The sequence below is a fragment of the Pan troglodytes genome, chromosome 13 (genome assembly GCF_028858775.2).
Source record: "Pan troglodytes isolate AG18354 chromosome 13, NHGRI_mPanTro3-v2.0_pri, whole genome shotgun sequence".
In the NCBI taxonomy this organism is placed as follows: domain Eukaryota; kingdom Metazoa; phylum Chordata; class Mammalia; order Primates; family Hominidae; genus Pan; species Pan troglodytes.
Genome location: NC_072411.2, coordinates 73,106,240 through 73,125,936, shown reverse-complemented (window position 1 = coordinate 73,125,936; position 19,697 = coordinate 73,106,240). Strand labels below are relative to the sequence as shown.

Below are 19,697 nucleotides of genomic sequence, written 5' to 3'. Positions count from 1 at the left end.
GTGTGCACCACCATGCCCAGCTAATTTTTGTATTTTTAGTAGAGACGGGGTTTCACTATGTTGGCCAGGATGGTCTCAAACTCCTGACCTCATGATCTGCCTGCCTTGGCCTTCCAAAGTGCTGGGATTACAGGTGTGAGCCACCAAGCCCAGCAGATTTCATTAGATTTTTAAAAAGTAGAATCAGTAGGGTTTGATGACTTGGAATTAGCATAAAGAAGGAAAGGGAGGAGCCTAAGATGTTTCAAAGGGATCTAGCTAGAGTGCCTTTGATTGAGATGGGCATCACAGAAGGAAGATAACAAGTGTAGATGGCACAGTAGAAGATATCTGGAATTCAGGAAAGAGGTCAGGCTAGATAAGAAGACCTAGGGGTCTTTGGCATAGGTGTTAATTAAAAAGGCTTGGTTGTAGATAAGCAGATCTCAGAGTATGGTTTGAGGATTCCTAGGGGTCCCCTGCGATTCTTCCAAGGAGTCCACAAAGTCAAGTGTTTTTTATAAAAGCGCCAACACATTATTTGACTTTTTAACTTTCATTAGCTCATGAATTCACAATGAAAATTTCCAGAAGCTGTATAACATGTGATATCATCACTCTGATTTATTCATTTTTATTCTTTTACATTTGTATATTCTATTGTTATAATGTTTTTGTTTAAAATCCTAAAATAGTAAATATCGATAGTTATACACATGTAAATAAAAGCTCTTTGGGGTCCTTAACAATTTTTTAAAAGTTACAGAGGGATCCTGAGACCCAAAAGTGATAGTAAGTGGAATTAAATGTCATAGAAGTCATTTAAGATAGGGACTGTAAAAAGTGACTAAGAATTTGACACTTAGACTTAATTTTAGTAGATTAATGGGAACAAAATGCCAGATTGTAGTTAATTGAGGAGAAATTAGAAAGTGAGGAAATAGCGACAGCAAATATTGCCTGCTTTTGGCAGAACCTTGACTATGAAGGAAAGGAGACAGTATCTAGAGTCAGACAGGCTTGACATATCATGTGCTAAGGAAAGAGTCATAGCAGAGTTGTGATGGAGACAAAGTGCTGAAGAGAGAGGGAAAAGAGAAATAAAACCACACATCTTTTCCTGGAGGAGGAATGAATGGGTGAAATCCAGACCCTGGTTGGGCAGGGTTATTCATAGACAGGACTGGGAACATCTTTCCCCTGAATTGGGGTAGATGAACTTGCGTATCTGATAACCTTTTCTCTTACTTCACAGTGAAAATAGGTTATCAGCTGAAAGGAAAGAAGCGTGAGTGGGTTGTGGATTTGAGGACTGATAAAAATTTTATCGGAGGACCAGAGAAGAGAGTTTACCAGGGCCACTCATCCTTTATTTAAATTTTTTAGAATACCTGAAGGAGTTAGAAATATGGTCATGTACCTGACATGCTGGCTAACAGCCCACATTATTTTATGAAGATAAGAGCCCGTGTTTCTTGAGTACCAGTGTTTCTTTTTTCTTTCTTTCTTTCTTTCTTTTTTTTTTTTTTGAGACAGAGTCTCACTCGTTGCCCAGGCTGGAGTGCAGTGGCGCCATCTCGGCTCACTGCAAGCTCTGCCTCCCGGGTTCACGCCATTCTCCTGCCTCAGCCTCCTGAGTAGCTGGGACTACAAGTGCCCACCACCACGCCTGGCTGATTTTTTTGTATTTTTTTTTTTTTTTAGTAGAGATGGAGTTTCACCGTGTTAGTCAGGATGCTCTTGATCTCCTGACCTTGTGATCCGCCCGCCTCGGCCTCCCAAAGTGCTGAGGTTACAGGTGTGAGCCACCACGTCCTGCTCAGTGTTTTCTAAGTTTTAAAACCTGCCTTGATCCACCCATTTGCAGTTCTTCTTGTAGCACTTTCACTATCTAAACACAATGATCTTGTGTCTCAGTTCATTTTCTGCTGCTCTAACAGAATATCACAGACTGGGCAATTTATAATGAACAGAAGTTTATTTGGCTCTTGGGTCCAGAGGCTAGGAAGTCCAAGAGCATGGTGTCAAGCATCAGGTGAGGATCATCACCCCATGGTAGAAGATGGAAGGCAGAAGTGAGCATGTGAGACACAGAGGGAGAATTGGACTCAACTCATCCTTTTAATCAGGAACCCACTCTGTCAGTAACGAACCCATCCCCACAATAATGGCATTAATCCATTCATGAGGCCCCTACCTCTTTTTCTCCCCCCGCCCCCCGAGATGGAGTTTTGCTCTGTTGCTCAGGCTGGAGTGCAGTGGCATGATCTTGGCTCACTGCAACTTCCCCCTCCTGGGTTCAAGCGAGTCTCCTCCTTCAGCCCCCTGAGTAGCTGGGATTACAGGCACCCGCCACCATGGCTGGCTAAGTTTTATATTTTTAGTGGAGACAGGGTTTCACCATGTTAGCCAGGCTGGTCTTGAACTCCTGACCTCAAGTGGCCCGCCCACTTCATCCTCCCAAAGTGCTGGGATTACAGGCAAGAGCCACCGCACCTGCCTCCCTCCCACCTCTTAATATTCTTACTACGGGGAGTAAGTTTCTACGTGAACTTCAGGGCACATAGTCAAACCATAGCACCTTCAGATTCTGTACAGTTGCTGTCTATACCTAAGCCCAAGATGCTAAGTTAGATTATGTATTTTCTAGCTCATTTGGAATTCTTAATGATTATTAAAAGCATAACCATTTTTCCTCTTCTCGTTTTGGATGCCCTAGGATACATTTATCTGCTTTATTTATTTCTTACTGAAGTTGGGATATTTGTGACTGAACATATCATTTAATTACATCATTTTTAATAATTAATGTTGGAGAAGCACAGTTATGTCTGTTTATACGTGTGCTTATATACAATATACTCCATAATATTCATGTTTATAAAGCAGACATATATCAAATTATTCTGTTTTTCTCAATTTAATCCTTAATATTCATCTTTCAGAATACTTTTGTATAATCTCGATCAAATTTGAACAAGTTAAAATATATACTATCTCTATAACCAAAGTAGTTTTCCACCGTTTTTCGTGGGTAACTACCAAGTCTTAAGCCTTTATCCACTGACCTTAAATTACTGTGTATTTTTCATCAAAGTATATTTTGGGATTTTCGAGTTATTAATTTTAAATTATATGGATATGTGGAAGCTGGGACAGTTGTTGCATCTAGAGCATTTCCTGATTTAACCTTGTTTTATATACATACCCACCTCTACTTTCTCATACCTTCTTTTTTGCCCTCTTAATAATGCTTAGTGCTTAGCTAGTGCTTAGTGTATTCTAAGCACTAGTGCTTAGCTATGATTCTATTTGAAAACAGAGGTAATACTGGCCTTAAGTTTTGTTAACATTTTCATTAAATTTTAATTTATCTATATTTATTTGCTGTGACCTGGAGAAATCTTTTTTTTTTTTTAATGCCTTACTCTGAGTACCTAGTAAGAAAGAAGAGAGACTTTAAAAATCGATTTACTGTTGGATGGGATAAGTATCACTGAAAGTTACATTTTTAGGCCTTTTACTCCTGAATAAATTACCTTGCTTTTGACTAACTCTCTTTAAATCTGTTCTCCTCCTTAAGATGTTAGACACCTATCATCAATTTTAAGACATATTCTATCTTGCTGCCTAAATTATTTTCTAAAATATGTTAGTGTGATAAATGATGTTTGTGGTGTTCTACTTGTTGACCTCCTCTGTCTTTTATTTATCTTCCTGCTAGTATGTTCTCACTTTGTTCTTACCAGAAATCTTACTATTTTTATGTCATTGGTTTTTTCTTCTTTCCTTCCTTCTTTTTTTTTTTTTTTGAGGCAGAGTCTCGCCCTGTCACGCAGGTTGGAGTGCAATGGCACGATCTCTGCTCCCTGCAACCACTGCCTTCTGGGCTCAGCAATTCTCTGGCCTCAGCCTCCCAAGTAGCTGGGATTGTAGGCACCCACCAGCTTGCCTGGTTAGTTTTTGTATTTTCAATAGAGACAAGGTTTCACCACGTTGGCCAGGCTGATTTCAAACTCCTGACCTCAAATGATCTGCCTGCATCGGCCTCCCAAAGTGCTGGGATTACAGGCATGAGCCACTACACCTCCACCTCTGGCCTATGTCATTGTTTTTACTGAGGCATGATATGCAACAATGTTGCTATATACAATGAACAATATGTACAGTAATGATGTCTTGAAAGCAAGTACTCTTTGTACGCATGGAAAATAGTATTATTTTGTAACATAAAAAATGGGGAATGTGGCCGGGAGGGGCGGCTTATGCCTGTAATCCCAGCAGTTTGGAAGACTGAGGCAAGCAGATCACTTGAGGTCAGGAGTTCGAGACCAGCCTGGCCAACAGGGTGGAACCCCATCTCTACTAAAAATACAAAAATTAGCTGGTCGTGGTGGCACATGCCGTTAATACCAGCTACTCAGGAGGCTGAGACAGGAGAATCGCTTGAACCTAGGAGGCCAAGGTTGCAGTGAGCCGAGATTGCACCACTGCACTCCAGCCTGGGTGACACAGCAAGACTCCATCTCAAAAAAAAAGAAAGAAAAAAAAAGGAGGGGCGGGGGGAATGTTAAGTTTATTCTCTTCTCTGTTATTAAGACAAATAATCATGAATTATTAGACTTAAAAGTTCCTATGAAACACCTGAAATTACTTTGTAACTTTTTTTTTTTTTAAAGAGAAAACAGTATTTAATTCACCACTATATATTGAAGGATGCAGTCTTTTAGAGACCTATATTCAGGCAGAAATTAGAGTATCTGACACTAAAATATATTGTATTAACCGGGTTCATAGGAAAGGAAGTGAGTCCTGCTTGAATATGTTCATGCTTATTAGTCTCTTGGAAGGAAAAGTGAACTGGAAACCAAATGTGAGTCTCATCCTGGCTGTATACATCTGTTTCCATAAAGGTAGAAGAATATGTATATCAGAATTCTTCAGGAAGCTTTTTTTAATGTTTGAGTAGCCAGGCTCCCTGCTTGGAAATTCTGATATATTCTGTCTAGTTGAGTTCTTGTAGGTCATGAAATCATGAAATGGATCTGTAAGCTATTTAGCAAGCAAACAAACAGCTGTTAAATGTTACCCTTTAAAAAAGTATATTCGATGTGGTTCAGTGGTTGTTTGTTACAGCAAGAAATTTCTAAGGGAACACAACAAGAGTGCCCACCTTCACCACTTATTCAGTATAGAATGGGAAGTCCTCGCTAGAGCAGTCAGACAAGGGAAAGAAGTAAAGGGCATCCAAATTGGAAAGGAAGAAGTTAAATTATCCTTGTTTGCAGATGATATAATCTTATATTTGGAAAAACCTAAAGACTGTACCAAAAAATTATTAGAACTGATAAATTCGGTAAAGTTGCAGGATACAAAATCAATATTTAAAAAGTAGCATTTCTATATGCTAACAGTGAACAATCTGAAAAAGAAACCAAGAAAGTAATCCCATTTACAATAGCTATAAATACTATGAAATATGTAGACATTAATCTTTTTTTTTTTTTTTCGAGACAGAGTCTTGCTCTGTTGCCCAGGCTGGAGTGCAGTGGCACAATCTCAGCTCACTGCAACCACCACCTCCCTGGTTCAAGCAATTCTCCTGCCTCAGCCTTCTGAGTAGCTGGGATTACAGGAGCGAACCACTGCACCCAACATTTTTTTTTCTTTGAGATGGAGTTTTTGTTCTGTTGCCCAGGCTGGAGTGTAATGATGTCATCTCAGCTCACTGCACCCTCCGCCTCCTGAGCTCAAGTGATTCTCCTGCCTCAGCCTTCCCAGTAGCTGGGATTACAGGCGCCCACCACCACACTTGGCTAATATTTTTTTTTAAATGTATTTTTAGTAGAAATGGGCTTTCACCATGTTGGCCAGGCTGGCCTCAAACTCTTGACCTCAGGTGATCCACCAACCTTGGCCTCCCAAAGTGCTAGAATTACAGGTGTGAGCCACTGCACCCGGCCTACCCAGCTAATTTTTTTGTACTTTTAGTAGAGATGGGGTTTCACCATGTTGGCCAGGCTGGTCGAACTTCTGACCTCAAGTGATCCGCCCCCCTTGGCCTCTCAAAATGCTGAGATTATGGGCGTGAGCCACCGCACCCGGCTTTTAGACATTACTCAAAGTAGTAAAATATCTCTACAATAAAAACTATAAAACATTGATGCAAGAAATTGAAGAGTATGCAAAAAAATGGAAGGATATTCCATGGTCATGGAATGGAAGCATCAATACTGTTAAAATGTCCATTGTACCCAGAGCAATCTATAGGTTTAATGTAATCCCTGTCAAAATACCAATGGCATTCTTCACAGAAATAGAAAAAATAATTCTAAAATTTGTATAGAACCACAAAAGACCCAGAATAACCAGAGCTATCCTGAGCAAAGAACAAAACCAGATGAATCACATTACCTGACTTCAAATTATACTACAAAGCTATAGTAATCAAAACAGCATTGTACTGGCATAAAAACAGACACATAGATCAGTGAAACACATAGACCAGTGGAACAGAACAGAGAATCCAGATAGAAATCCATATATCTACAGTGAAGTTGTTTTTGACAAAGGTGCCAAGAACAAACATTGGGGAAAGGACAGTCTGTTCAATAAATGGTGCAGGGAAAACTGGATATTCATATGCAGAAGAATGAAACTAGATCCCCTATCTCTCACCATATACAAAAATCAAATCAAAATGGGTTAAAGACTGAAATCTAAAAAGACCTCAAACTGTGAAACTACTATAAGAAAACACTGGGGAAACTCTCCAGAACATTGGTCTGGGCAAAGATTTCTTAAGTAATACCCGACAAGCACAGGCAACCAAAGCTAAAAATGGACAAATGGGGTCAGGCGTGGTGGCTCACACCTGTAATCCCAGCACTGTGGGAGGCAGAGGCAGGCAGATCACTATGTCAGGAGATCGAGACCATCCTGGCTAACACAGTGAAACCCCGTCTCTACTAAAAATACAAAAAATTAGCTGGACATGGTGGCAGGTGCCTGTAGTCCCAGCTACTCGGGAGGCTGAGGCGGGAGAATGGCGTGAACCCGGGAGGCAGAGCTTGCAGTGAGCTGAGATCATGCCACTGCACTCCAGCCTGGGCGACAGAGCGAGACTCCATGTCAAAAAAAAAAAAAGGACAAATGGGATCACATCAAATTAAAAAGCTTCTGCACAGCAAAGAAAACAACAAAGCGAGGAGATAACCCACAGAGTAGGAGAAAATATTTGCAAACTATCCATCTGACAAGGAATAAATAACTAGAATATATGAGGAGCTCAAACAACTCTGTAGGAAAACGTATGATAATCCAATCTAAAAATGGGCAAAAGATTTGAAGAGACATTTCTCAAAAGAAGACATACAAGTGGCAAACAACTTGATGAAAAGGTGCCCAATATCATTGTTTATCAGAGACATGCAAATCAAAATTACAATGAGATATCATCTCACCCCAGTTAAAATGGCTTTTATCCAGAAGGCAGGCAATGGCAAATGCTGGCAAGGATGTGGAGAAAAGGGAAACCTCATACACTGTTGGTAGAAGTGAAGATTAGTACAACCACTATGGAGAACAGTTCGGAGGTTCCTCAAAAGGCTGAAAATAGAGCTACCGTGCGATCCAGCAATTCCACTGCTAGATATATACCCAAAATAAAAGAAATTGATATATCAAAGAGATACCTGCACTCCCATTTTGCAGCACTATTCACAATAGCCAAGATTTGTAAGCAACCCAAGCATCCATCAACAGATGAATGGATAAAGAAAATGTGGTACATACACACAGTGGAGTACTATTCAGCCATAAGAAAGAATGCGATCTGTCATTTGCAACAACATGGATGGAACTGGAGGTGATATTGTTAAGTGAAATAAGCCAGGCACAGAAAGACAAACTTCACATGTTCTCACTTATTTGTGGGAGCTAAAAATTAAGACAATGCAACTTATGGGGAAAGAGGGTAGAAAGATGGTTACTAGAGTCTGGGAAGAGTGGTGGTGGTGGGGAGGGGAAATGGTTAATGGGTACAAAAATAGAAAGATTTAGTAAGACCTAGTATTTGCTAGCACAACAGAGTGTGTATAGTCAAAAATAATTTAATTGTATATTTAAAAAAAAACTATAAGTGGATTGTTTGTAACACCTTTGTGTTACAGTTGTTTGTAACAACTGTATCAAAATATGTACCCCATAAATATATACACCTACTGTGTACCCACAATGATTAAAAAAAAAAATTAAAAAGGAACCTTCTAAGCTGATTGGTGGAAACAAGATTGGAAGAGAAAAATGGCCTATTACTGTAAGAGAGTGAAGACATTTTTTTAAAGTGGAACCCAGTATAGTTCTTTACCATAATAGGTGCTCAGTAAATAGCTGTTGTCTACCCACCTCGTTAATAGGCTACTACTTATTCTCTAGCATACTCATCTCACTTGCTAGCATTGCCTAGTATACAATCAGGATGAGTGTATCTACAAAAGCAGTTTTCAAATTTTGGGTCTCAGGGACTGCTCTTTAACTTTAAAAATTGAAGGACCCTAAAGAGCTTTTGTTTATGTTGGTTACAACTATTTGGTATTTACCATTTTAGGATTTCAAACAAAATGTTGTAACCCTAGAATTCACGAATACATAATCCATAAATCATCCAGTGAGATGTCATCACATGTCATATAACCTCCGGTAATTTTCACTGTAAACTCAGAATGAAAGTAAAAAAGCACACCGTACAGTTAGTTTTATGTACCAACTACAAATGATTCTTAATGTATTCATCAAAGCAAGGTTTCTCACCCTTAACATTATTGACGTTTTGCACTGGATAAATTTTGAGGGGTGGGGTTCCTGTCCTATGCAATGTAGGATGTTTAGCAGCATCTCTGCCTCTGTACATTAGATATCTACAGCCTTGTTACCGCCATCCTCAGTGCGTCAACCAAAAATGCCTCTAGGTATTGCCAAATACCATCTCTCCTGGTTGAGAACCAACTCATTACTGGAAGGAGAAAAAAGAAAGTTTTTAGCATGTTACCAATGGAGCTAGATTGCGACTTCTTAAGTTTTACATGTCTAAATTTAGAAACCGGTGCTCAGAGTAAATAATTTGTCCATAGTCACACAGATACAAGTTAACAGAGTCAGAATTTGAATCCCAAAGTATGCCTTATTTCAAAGTGATGCTCTCAACTACTGTGCTATTATAATCTTTCCATATAACTAAGATAGTATATAACTTGTTATATAAATTACCCTGGTAAGTCTTGGACAAAAATGGTACTCTTTGGAAATATTTAGATTTCAGATAACTTACAGTAATTATCAAATTTGCCAATCTAAGATATACCTGAGCTAACAGCACTTCACAAATGTTTAATCTGATAAATGTTGCTTTTAGACTGGATTTTTAAAGCATTGAGCACAAGTTGACATTACTGACAAATTTTGTTTCAGAATTTTATTCTTTAGTTTAAAAAATATTAGAAAGATGTATTTTTATGTCAGTAGAACACAGTGAATTTTCTTTAAGATTCTCATTTTTCTAAAATAACTGAGTAACCATGACAACCCATTTGACTTTTTATAACCTAATTAGTTTTCTGCTATATGTAATAATTTTGGTCTTTAATATGGGAAGACTTTAAGGAATAACATTCTTAATTTTAGAGATACTGTAAAGTGGAGTATGTGGGAACTATACAACTTACTATTTTATATATAAACCTAGATAGACAGACAGACTGTTCCTAATCCTGATGATACATAACATCACTTCTGGACCTTTTTAAAATTAATGATTCCTTTGGTCTTTTTCCAGAGATGGTTAAATTTGGACTGGAGATTCCAGCATAAGCTTTAAATAAAAGCTTTATAAATGATTGATGTATATATAGTCAGCATTGAGAATCAATGCTAATAAAGATATGATAGAGCAATTTAAAAAAAGAACAAAGAAGCTGGGTATGGTCACATGTCTGTAGTCCCAGGTACTTGGGAGCCTGAGGCAGGAGGATCACTTGAACCTAGGAGTTACAGTCCAGCCTGGACAATGAAGTGAGACCCCATCGTTCTTTTTGTTTGTTTGTTTTGGTTTTTGAGGCGGAGTTTTGCTCTTGTTGCCCAGGCTGGAGTGCAGTGGCGCGATCTTGGCTCACTGCAACCTCTGCCTCCCAGATACAAGCGATTTTCCCACCTCAACCTCCCGAGTAGTTGGGACTACAGGTGCTCACCACCAGATCCGGCTAATTTTTTTGTATTTTTAGTAGAGGTGGGGTTTCGCCATGTTGGCCAGGCTGGTCTCGAACTCCTGACCTCAGGTGATCCACCCACCTTGGCCTCCCAAAGTGCTGGAATTACGGGCTTGAGCCACCATGCCCGGCTGATCCCATGTCTCGGAAAAAAAAGATCACTTTTTTTCTGATTAAAAGTGTTGTATTGGCACCATGGAATACTATGCAGCCATAAAAAAGGATGAGTTCATGTCCTTTGCAGGGACATGGATGAAGCTGGAAACCATCATTCTCAGCAAACTAACACAAGAACAGAAAACCAAACACCATATGTTCTTACTCTTAAGTGGGAGTTGAACAGTGAGAACACGTGGACACGGGGCAGGGCAGTTGGGGGGACTTCACATAACAGGGCCTGTTTTGAGGTGGGGGCTGAGGGAGGGATAGCATTAGGAGAAATACCTGATGTAGATGACAGGTTGATGGTTATAGCAAACCACCTTGGCACGTGTATACCTATGTAACAAACCTGTACGTTCTGCACATGTACCTCAGAACTTAAAGTATAATAATTAAAAAAAAGTTGTATTGGTATAGAGAAAAATAGTAACACTTTTTTACCCATCACATCTCAAAGGATTGGTGAGTAGTCTTATACAGTGTTAATGTAAACATGTCAATTGATACTGGCTTTGAATGTGCAATTTGGCATTATCTTTAAAAATCTAAGTGTGTGGCCGGGCGTGGTGGCTCATGCCTGTAATCCCAGCACTTTGGGAGGCCGAGGCGGGTGGATCACAAGGTCAAGAGATTGAGACCATCCTGGCCAACATGGAGAAACCCCATCTCTACTAAAAATACAAAAAAACCAAGCTGGGTGTGGTGGCGGGTGCCTGTAGTCCCAGCTACTCGGGAGGCTGAGGCAGGAGAATAGCATGAACCCAGGAGACAGAGCTTGCAGTGAGCCGAGATCGTGTCACTGCACTCCAGCCTGGGTGACAGTGTGAGACTCTGTCTCAAAAAAAAAAAAAAAAAAACAACTAAGTGCACATATTCTGTGATACAGCATTTACATTTAAAAGTATGTATACCAGAGAAATAATTGTACAGACCTAGGGATTCATGTTCAAAGGAATGTTTGTAGGGGTATGATACAGGAGTATGTTACTCCATTGTGAGTGTCAAAAGTTGTGAGACCACAGCTCTGAATTTGACTATTACAAGCACTTTCAAAATGCCAACATTTCCAGAATAAATTATCTGAAAATGTTACTTCCCAACCCCTACCCTTCAGCAGTTGTTCTAAGTGGATGTTTTATTCTTGTATGATTTGAAAACTACTGGCAAGGTAATTTGAGTAGGGGAGAAAGTTCAACTTTATTCTAATTTTATAGTATATACTGTTTAACAAATAAAGCCTTGAAGGGATAGCCAGAGAAGGGAAAATGCCAGGAAATAGACTACGTAAGTGATAAGAAAATAACAGACAAAATCATTTTCATCAATATTAAAAACTTAGTATACTCCTTTAAACATGTGTGAATGCAGTGGGTCCAAGTGATAGGAGTTTAAGAAGTCACAATGTGAGGATGTCAAGTTAGGTAGTTGTTAAAAATTGAGCATAAAATAATTGTTTTAATATTACATTTCTTTGGAGTACTGATACGGTTGTGAATGCTGTGCATGTGTAAATAGAGTCCTTCAGCCTTTACAAAAATGTATGAGGTGGCATACTTTAAGTATACCTGTAAGACAGCACATATTTTAGTTGGGTGGTTACCCAATTTCTTCTTACTGGTGTTCTACCATCTTTTATATTACACGTTATTAAACAATAAAGGCAGTACAGCAGAAAATATACTACACTCCAAATTGCTGATATGATGATTTTGATTTACTTAGAACTGCAGGGAAATGCTTTTATTTGATGATAGGATTCCAAAATTTTACATACATAAATTTTTTATATTAAATATTAAAATCAGCATTATAGTAGAGATCTTCTTTTAGAGGTCAAAGGTTCAAGTAAATATTTACAGATAATAGTTATCAATATTAAAGTTTTAACTCTTGGGCAGAGACAGACTATGTGAATTTCAGGTCATACCAGCTCAAAATCATCCTTGAATTCGGATGTGCATATTTCATGGTAACGTTTAAATGTAAATAGGATACAAAGCAGCAAACATTTTCCTGTCTCACATCTAGTTCAACAAGTTTTGCCTAGAAATGTGGATAAAAATTGAACATTGTTTTACCAGCTGCCATCAAAAAGGTTTGTCATGCCATTTGTTCAAATTATAGTACCCTTGAATTTGGTACCCAAGTATGAATCATTAGAATAGCCAGTGAGGGCTGGGCGCGGTGGCTCACGCCTGTAATCTCAGCACTCTGGGAGGCCAAGATGGGCGGATCACTAGGTCAGGAGATTGAGACCATCCTGGCTAACACGGTGAAACCCCCCTCTACTAAAAATACAAAAAAGTTAGCCGGGCATAGTGGCGGGCGCCTGTAGTCCCAGCTACTTGGGAGGCTGAGGCAGGAGAATGGTGTGAACCCAGGAGGCAGAGCTTGCAGTGAGCTGAGATTGCGCCGCTGCACTCCAGCCTGGGTGACAGAGCGAGACTCCGTCTCAAAAAAAAAAAAAAAGAAAGAAAGAATAGCCAGTGAGTTGCAGTTTTGAAACCAGTCTTTGGCTGAATGGATCTGTCAGAAAAAAATTCATTCTGTCAGGTTTGAAGATTGAATATTTTGTAAGGATACTATTTAATATTAGAGTAACTTTTGTTTCTGTTTTAAAGTATTTTCTTGTTTAACAAAAAGAAATATTCTGTGTCTATTAACTATAGTGATTTTATTAGAGATGATGATACCTGATTTTTGTTGTCTATTCAGTGAGGCCCAATGAAGAACAAACTTTAATATCCATTCCCTCTTTTTTTGTTGCTATTAAAATATTTTTTGTATACTGTAAAATTTTCTGTAATGCATTTATTTCCATAATTTTAAATCTCTCTCTAGTTTGAGGCTTATACAGGTGGTTATCTGTTTTCATGGAATAATTCATATTGATTTCTGTCCCTCATACTGTAACAGCATTGAGATTCATGTGTTCTTATGTTTGGTCTTATTTACATTGAAGAAAGACTTCTTTATATTTTATTATAAGATAAAACCAGCAGGCTACATGATTAGATATAAAAACCTTGATTAATAATCACTGACCTAAGTTCCAAGTAAAATTGGAGGATTAGTTAAATTATATCACTACACTTCTTGAGTCCTTTAAATTTGTCTTTGTGTTTTTTCAACAAACTTTCAACTGGTAGAAAATACTGTGTAAATTCACACTAATATCTTGGAATCTCTAAATGCCAGAGTAGTCATTCAGGTTTTGGTATGATTACAAATCTAACATTTACACAGCTAACTTGGTTTAAAGTGTACTAGTCTCTCTTTTCTTCATTTTCTCCTAATGACTGTTTCACTGTATATTGGAGCTCTTTGGCCTTTTATAATTACTGAATACTTTTCATCTTTACTTCAAAGCCAAATCCTATTGTTTTGCCTTCTGTATTAATCTTTTCTTTAGTGGTCTATTTATAGTAGGATAGTTAAGAAAAAATAGAAAATAAAAGAAAGAAATGACAGCATTATTAGCAAGAGCAGTCTTGAAAATGTTCTATATAAAATGTTTAATATGTGCACATTGTATACCTTAGCAAATACATAGGTGGCCTGGTTGATGTCCTTTGGATTTCCTCAAGGAAATCATTGGTCATGATCAGTAGTTTTTTTTAAAAAGCTGCCGAACTATTTTTTCAAAGGAAATCTCATCTGGAATCTCAATATTAAAATAGGAGATGCTGTGTTTGCAGATTCAGGGTAGAGGTAACATAGGATATGTCTCTGGTAGGCTAGAGCCTTAACTCAGCCACACACTTCCTTCCCTTCTCCTTGCCCTTTAATAACTTCTGGGGCACAACAGTCTTAAAATTAATTTTAGTCCTGTTACCCTTTTTCTTCTCCATCTGTAAATTCTTCTCTGGTTTAAAGGAGGTAAACTTGTTGCCTTCTTTACTATAATTATAATGCATTCGTTTGCTTTTTGGTTGGTTTAATGAAAAGACATTTTTGCCAATGGACTGTCCCATACCTCCACACTGGGAAATTCTGCCTCAGAGGAAAAAGGCTTCACGAAGTAATCTATATGTTAAACAACAAAACTAAGTAATCTGTATGTTAAACAACAAAACAACCTTAAATATCCTGAAGTGCATATCCAGTGAAGTATTTAACGAATGTTGTCTCAAATAAGTTTTGAAAATTTATTGTATCTTCCCACCTCATCCCTCTTTTGGAGATAGCCAGTGCATGTTAGCATTTTGATGGTTCTGAGAAGCCTTGCAGTAAAGAAATCTAATTTTGTTTACCCCGTTTGAACTCACCCCTTTTCACCCTCATTTAGAACATAGTCTTCTCAACCTACCATTGAACACTAGTTCCTTAGGATATACTTTAGAAAATGGTACAGAACCATTTTGAACTTTACATTTTATTTTGTTTTCTAGCTAGAAAATGCTGTTTCCAATACAGCTGTTTCAGAATTATAACATTTTGTATGGGTTTTTCCCCCCTATTTTTGCCTGTTCAAGAGTACCTAGTCAAGATTTAAGATGGAATTCGAATAGGATCCTGCCATGCTTAAAAAATTAGTATAACATTAAAGGATTCTGAAAAATTATGTTTTCTTCACTTTTTTATATATAAATTAAGTTAGGAAGGATATGAATAAATTATTATTTGGGGATCTTTTATTTTAACGTAGACTTGGGGTTCTTTTGTTTTTGAGATGGAGTCTCGCTGTGTCACCCAAACTGGAGTGCAGTGGTGTGATCTTGGCTCACTGCAACCCCTACCTCCTGTGTTCAAGCGATTCTTGTGCTTCAGCCTCCCGAGTAACTGGCACTACAGGCACGCACCACCATGCCCGGCTAATTTTTATATTTTTAGTAGAGTCAGGGTTTCACCATGTTGGCCAGGCTGGTCTAGAACTCCTGACCTCATATGATCTGCCTGCCTCAGCCTCCCAAAGTGCTGAGATTGCAGGCATGAGTCACTGCACCCGGCCGATTTAGGGTTCTTTAATAAATGTTAAAAGAATTTTTAATGTAGTGATATTTTTATTTCTAGGAAAACAGAAGATTGATTATTGTTTGAGTTTGGTAATTTTGACAATGAAACAAAAGTAGTAAACTACCTACCCAAAATTGCTGGTACATCAGTCTACCTCCTGAGTAGATGGCCAGTTAGGGTGGATTTCTTTAAGACTTCTGGTTTGTGAAATGAAAACATACTGGCATTTCATTGGACATATTGAGTTTTATTCATAAACACTAAAATTCCGAAATATTTTTGTATAGTAGATTCATTTAGTTAGTTCTTGATGTAGGATATCATAGAAAAAATAAAGAGCATTTAGGTCTTAGAATCATACAGAACTGAATTTAATTTGAATCCTGGCTCTGCCACACTGGTAGTGTTACCTTGAGTAGGTTACTTAATATTCATTCATGTATTTATCAAGTAATAACTGTATGCTAGGGGTGGGGTGTGGGGTAAGAGGGTGAGATAGGGAGAAGATGTAACATCTGTTTTTAAAGAATTCAGATGCTATGAACATTTGGTCCAATTTCTCTGAATCTGTTATCTTGTTGGCAAAATGGAGGTGGGAGAACTTTAAATACTCAAGATGGTACTTAGAGGAACAATATGTGTTCAATAAGAATTAGGCTATGTATTGTTATTCATATATTTAATTGTAGGCCCACTCAGAGACATGAAAATACGGATTAAATCCCTTCCTTGCTGGGGGACCATGATGCTTTTAAGAGATTTATTTTAAGTTGTTTAGTAAGATTCATTCATTCATTCAGTCAAATATTAGTGGAGCTCTTGTGAAGTTCAGGAATTTTTCTGGCACCAGAGGTGCTTACCACGTTTCTAGAATTTGAGGGCCTGGTGCCATTGCCTGTGCTTTTGCTCTTGGTTTTAATTTTTGACTAAGCAGGAAAGTTTGTCAAACTCCAGAAAAATTACTTGTATTAGTCTAATGAAGATACTTTCTATCTGTTATAGGAACACACATGTCATTTGGAACCAGAGCCACCATCTAGAGCAGGGATCTGTTAACTTTTTTTGTAAAAGGCCAGATGTTTGCGACTTTATGGGCCATTCCAACTCTGTTGCAGCTACTCAGCTCTGCCGTTGTAATGTAAAAGCTGCTATAGACAATACCTAAATGAGTGTGGCTGTGTTCCAATAAAATTTTATTAGGAATACTGAAACTTGAATTTCTTGTAATTCTCACACCACAAAATATTCTTTTTGTTTTGAATTTTTAAAATTTCAAACATTTAAAAGTGTGAAAGCTATGGTTCGATCATACAGAACAGGTGACCAAACTGATTAGGCCCATAGGCCATAGTTTACTGATCCGTTATCTGGGGCATAATCTGTGAATTGGCTATAACTGTTGGATAATAATTGCCAGGCATTTACGTGGATGGTCCTTTTTAGTAGGGATTGTGTATATCAGGGTCTGTGTTCTGCCCCTTTTTTCTCATCCAAGTTTACTTTTATACACTAAGTATGTTTGAGTAGTAGGAAACTAAGGAAAAACTTAATAGGAAAAAACTCATAGGAAACACTAAGGTGATTTTTTCCCCCTCATCCAGTTAAGCATTTGAAGGTCATCTTTTAAAGGCTAATTATTCTAGGATTTTTCATCCACTTCATGTCAAATTCTGTAACTGAATATCAGATAATATGTACAAGGTCTTCTCTACTTGGAATTTTAAAATGTATACAATAGGAAATTTTATCTTTTAAATAAATTGTGTGTAAATAACAGTATATTAACATCTCTTGAGCACTACTGAATGCTATTTTTTTGGTCTCGAAACATGGTTTTATGTTGACTGTGATAATTTTGTATATTAAAACTGTCATTTAAAAATCTGTTATCTTGTTTTCTGTAGACACCGGAGAAGAAACAATCGGAATCATCCAGGGGAAGAAAGAGAAAAGCAGAAAACCAGAATGAAAGTAGTCAGGGTAAGCACATAACATCTTCCTTCAGAGCCTCGTGGACACTTAAAATTAATTGTTTTAATTTTTAACCAATTAATATTCTAATTGTAAAATAATATGAAGTTGTAAATTTTGGTGTGTGCACAGGTAGTTAGTGTATAATGATTGCTTTTAGGCTTTTCAATGTTGCCCTTATTGTTTTCATTTGGGTCCTAGAAAGACAAGTATCATGTCCAAATCTGGCAAGCATTAACTTACGACTTTTCATTTTTCATTCTTTATATGTATTGTATTGAAATGGCTTGTTTTTGAATTAAAAACTTCAATCTCACTTTAACAGAACTACTCAAACTTTTCCCATTTATTTAAAAAAAAAGGCTATCAAAATAATTATGAGAGACTCTAGTTAAAGTATTATCTGTTTTTCTTTCCATCCTTTCTTGCATACCTACTTTTTGTGATATGAACTAAGAAAATTATTCTCATTTAACTAAATATCTTATAATGAATAGAAAAATAGTGTTGTCATTTAATTTGAGCACTCAAAATTAAATATAATAAATTGGGCTCTTAAATCGTGTATAATGATGACTTTATACATAATGTTACATGTGTTGGAGCCAATCTTTAGCCATAAGATCTATGGCTGTGAACCCATGACTTACTGGTGTATATAGGGCACTGGAAGCAAGGAATATATTTGCAGCAACTGTCTTTATGGAAGGAAGGGTAAGTCATTTTAGTGCCTTTTCTGAGGTGTATTTTATTTTGTATCTCAGTTTACACTGAGCTCCTTTTTGGTCTTAGTGTAGCCTCCCCCAAGTTGTAGTTAGTGGACTTGGAGCTTTATTTATTGTAAAGATATAAACTCAAAAACAAGCCCCCGAATAAGATGAGGCTTCTGGATTGGTTGAACCATGTTTTTTTCCTTTGTGGTCTGCCATCTACAGAATTGTCTGATTATCTTTGTTTTTAGGATGGTTGCCTAAATTGTTTTTTCTTGTTTCACCTTCCTCACTTATATTTGCTTTAGTCTGGCTTTCAGTGTTTTTTCCCCCCTTCCTTTGGAGTAAACTTGACTTCAAGTCCAAAGCAGACCTCTCCTCTCATCTTCTGCAGGGTTCCCCAACCTCCCGGTCTTCCAGTCCTTGGCCTATTGGGAAATGGGTCGTACAGCAGGAGGTGAGCAGCGGGCCAGTGAGCATTACCGCCTGAGCTCTGCCTCCTGTCAGATCAGCGGCAGCGTTAGATTCTCATAGGAGTGTGAACCCTATTGTGAACTGCACATGCAAGGGATCCAGGTTATGCACTCCCTTATGAGAATCTAATGCCTGATGATCTGAGGTGGAACCGTTTCATCCCAAAACCATCTCCCCTACTCCCTGCAGTCTGTGGATAAATTGTCTTCCACAAAACTGGTCCCTGGTGCCAAAAAGGTGGGGAACTACTGATCTTATGGACTAGATTGGTCATATGTCCATTCCAAAACTAGTTACGACCAACAGAGGTACTATTGCCTTAAAAAAAATCAGGCCATCTGTAGGTGGATAGTGTCAGAAATTTAAAAAAAGAAGAAAATCAGGGCCATCTTTGAACCTGGAAATGGAATTAAGTTCTTAAACATACAGCCTGTATGGAGAAGGGATGATACTTGAACAAAATTGGATTTCTAATAAGAAGGTGAGAAGGGGACCTGGAAGTGGAAGTTGTATAGGAGTCAGCTTCCTCTGAAGTTACATGTGCCATGTAGGGTGAAGGGTGTTAACAGAACAAAATTTCCATTCAGTTAAGGAAAGAGAATTGGGGAAATAGCTTCTGGAGTAGGCAACCAAAACCATCTGTCTTCATTAAAATATAGTACCTCTTTAGAATCTACAGAGAAATTATTATGGACAGAAGGGAAGTCCCTTTAGTATAAGACCTTTACAGTCATCTCTGACCTCTAAATAAATCCGTGCAGAACTAATGTTCAAAATTTCTAGGTAGCATTGGTAGTCCTGAATACTTGTTTAGTTTTTAAAAATTCCCCCCACCTTGTTCCAAGAAGGAATTTAAAGTTGTTAAACTTTTAAGAATACTGTTTTTCATCTTAGTAATGCCTGGCACATAGTAACCACTTAAGAAATATTTGTTAAATAAAATAAATGAATCATGAAATAAGTCAGCATTGAATTAACAAATATATGTATGTTTATATTAAGCAAAGCTTTTGACTTTGTGATATCACTAGTTGTAACTTGAAGAAATCGTGTATTCTGTATAGTTCCAGTCAAGGATGGTTACTTCTCCCCCAAGAAAGCATCTCTAAACATTGTATTTCTTAGCAAGTTCTTAATTTAAAACTTATAGGACTGATGAAGAATCCATTTTAGAGCAAAATAT

The 19,697-nt window shown here is 37.7% G+C and overlaps 1 protein-coding gene across 9 annotated transcripts in view; it reads left to right on the top strand.

The window, feature by feature from the left end:
- TLK1 (tousled like kinase 1) overlaps positions 1-19,697 on the top strand; it is a 170,513-nt gene that overhangs the window by 83,019 nt on the left and 67,797 nt on the right. For all 9 annotated transcript variants that reach the window (XM_001141231.8, XM_063790559.1, XM_016950016.4 and 6 more), the window contains one exon: positions 17,264-17,339. In XM_001141231.8, the coding sequence (XP_001141231.2) occupies positions 17,264-17,339 (76 nt within the window). The remainder of the gene's footprint in view (positions 1-17,263; positions 17,340-19,697) is intronic.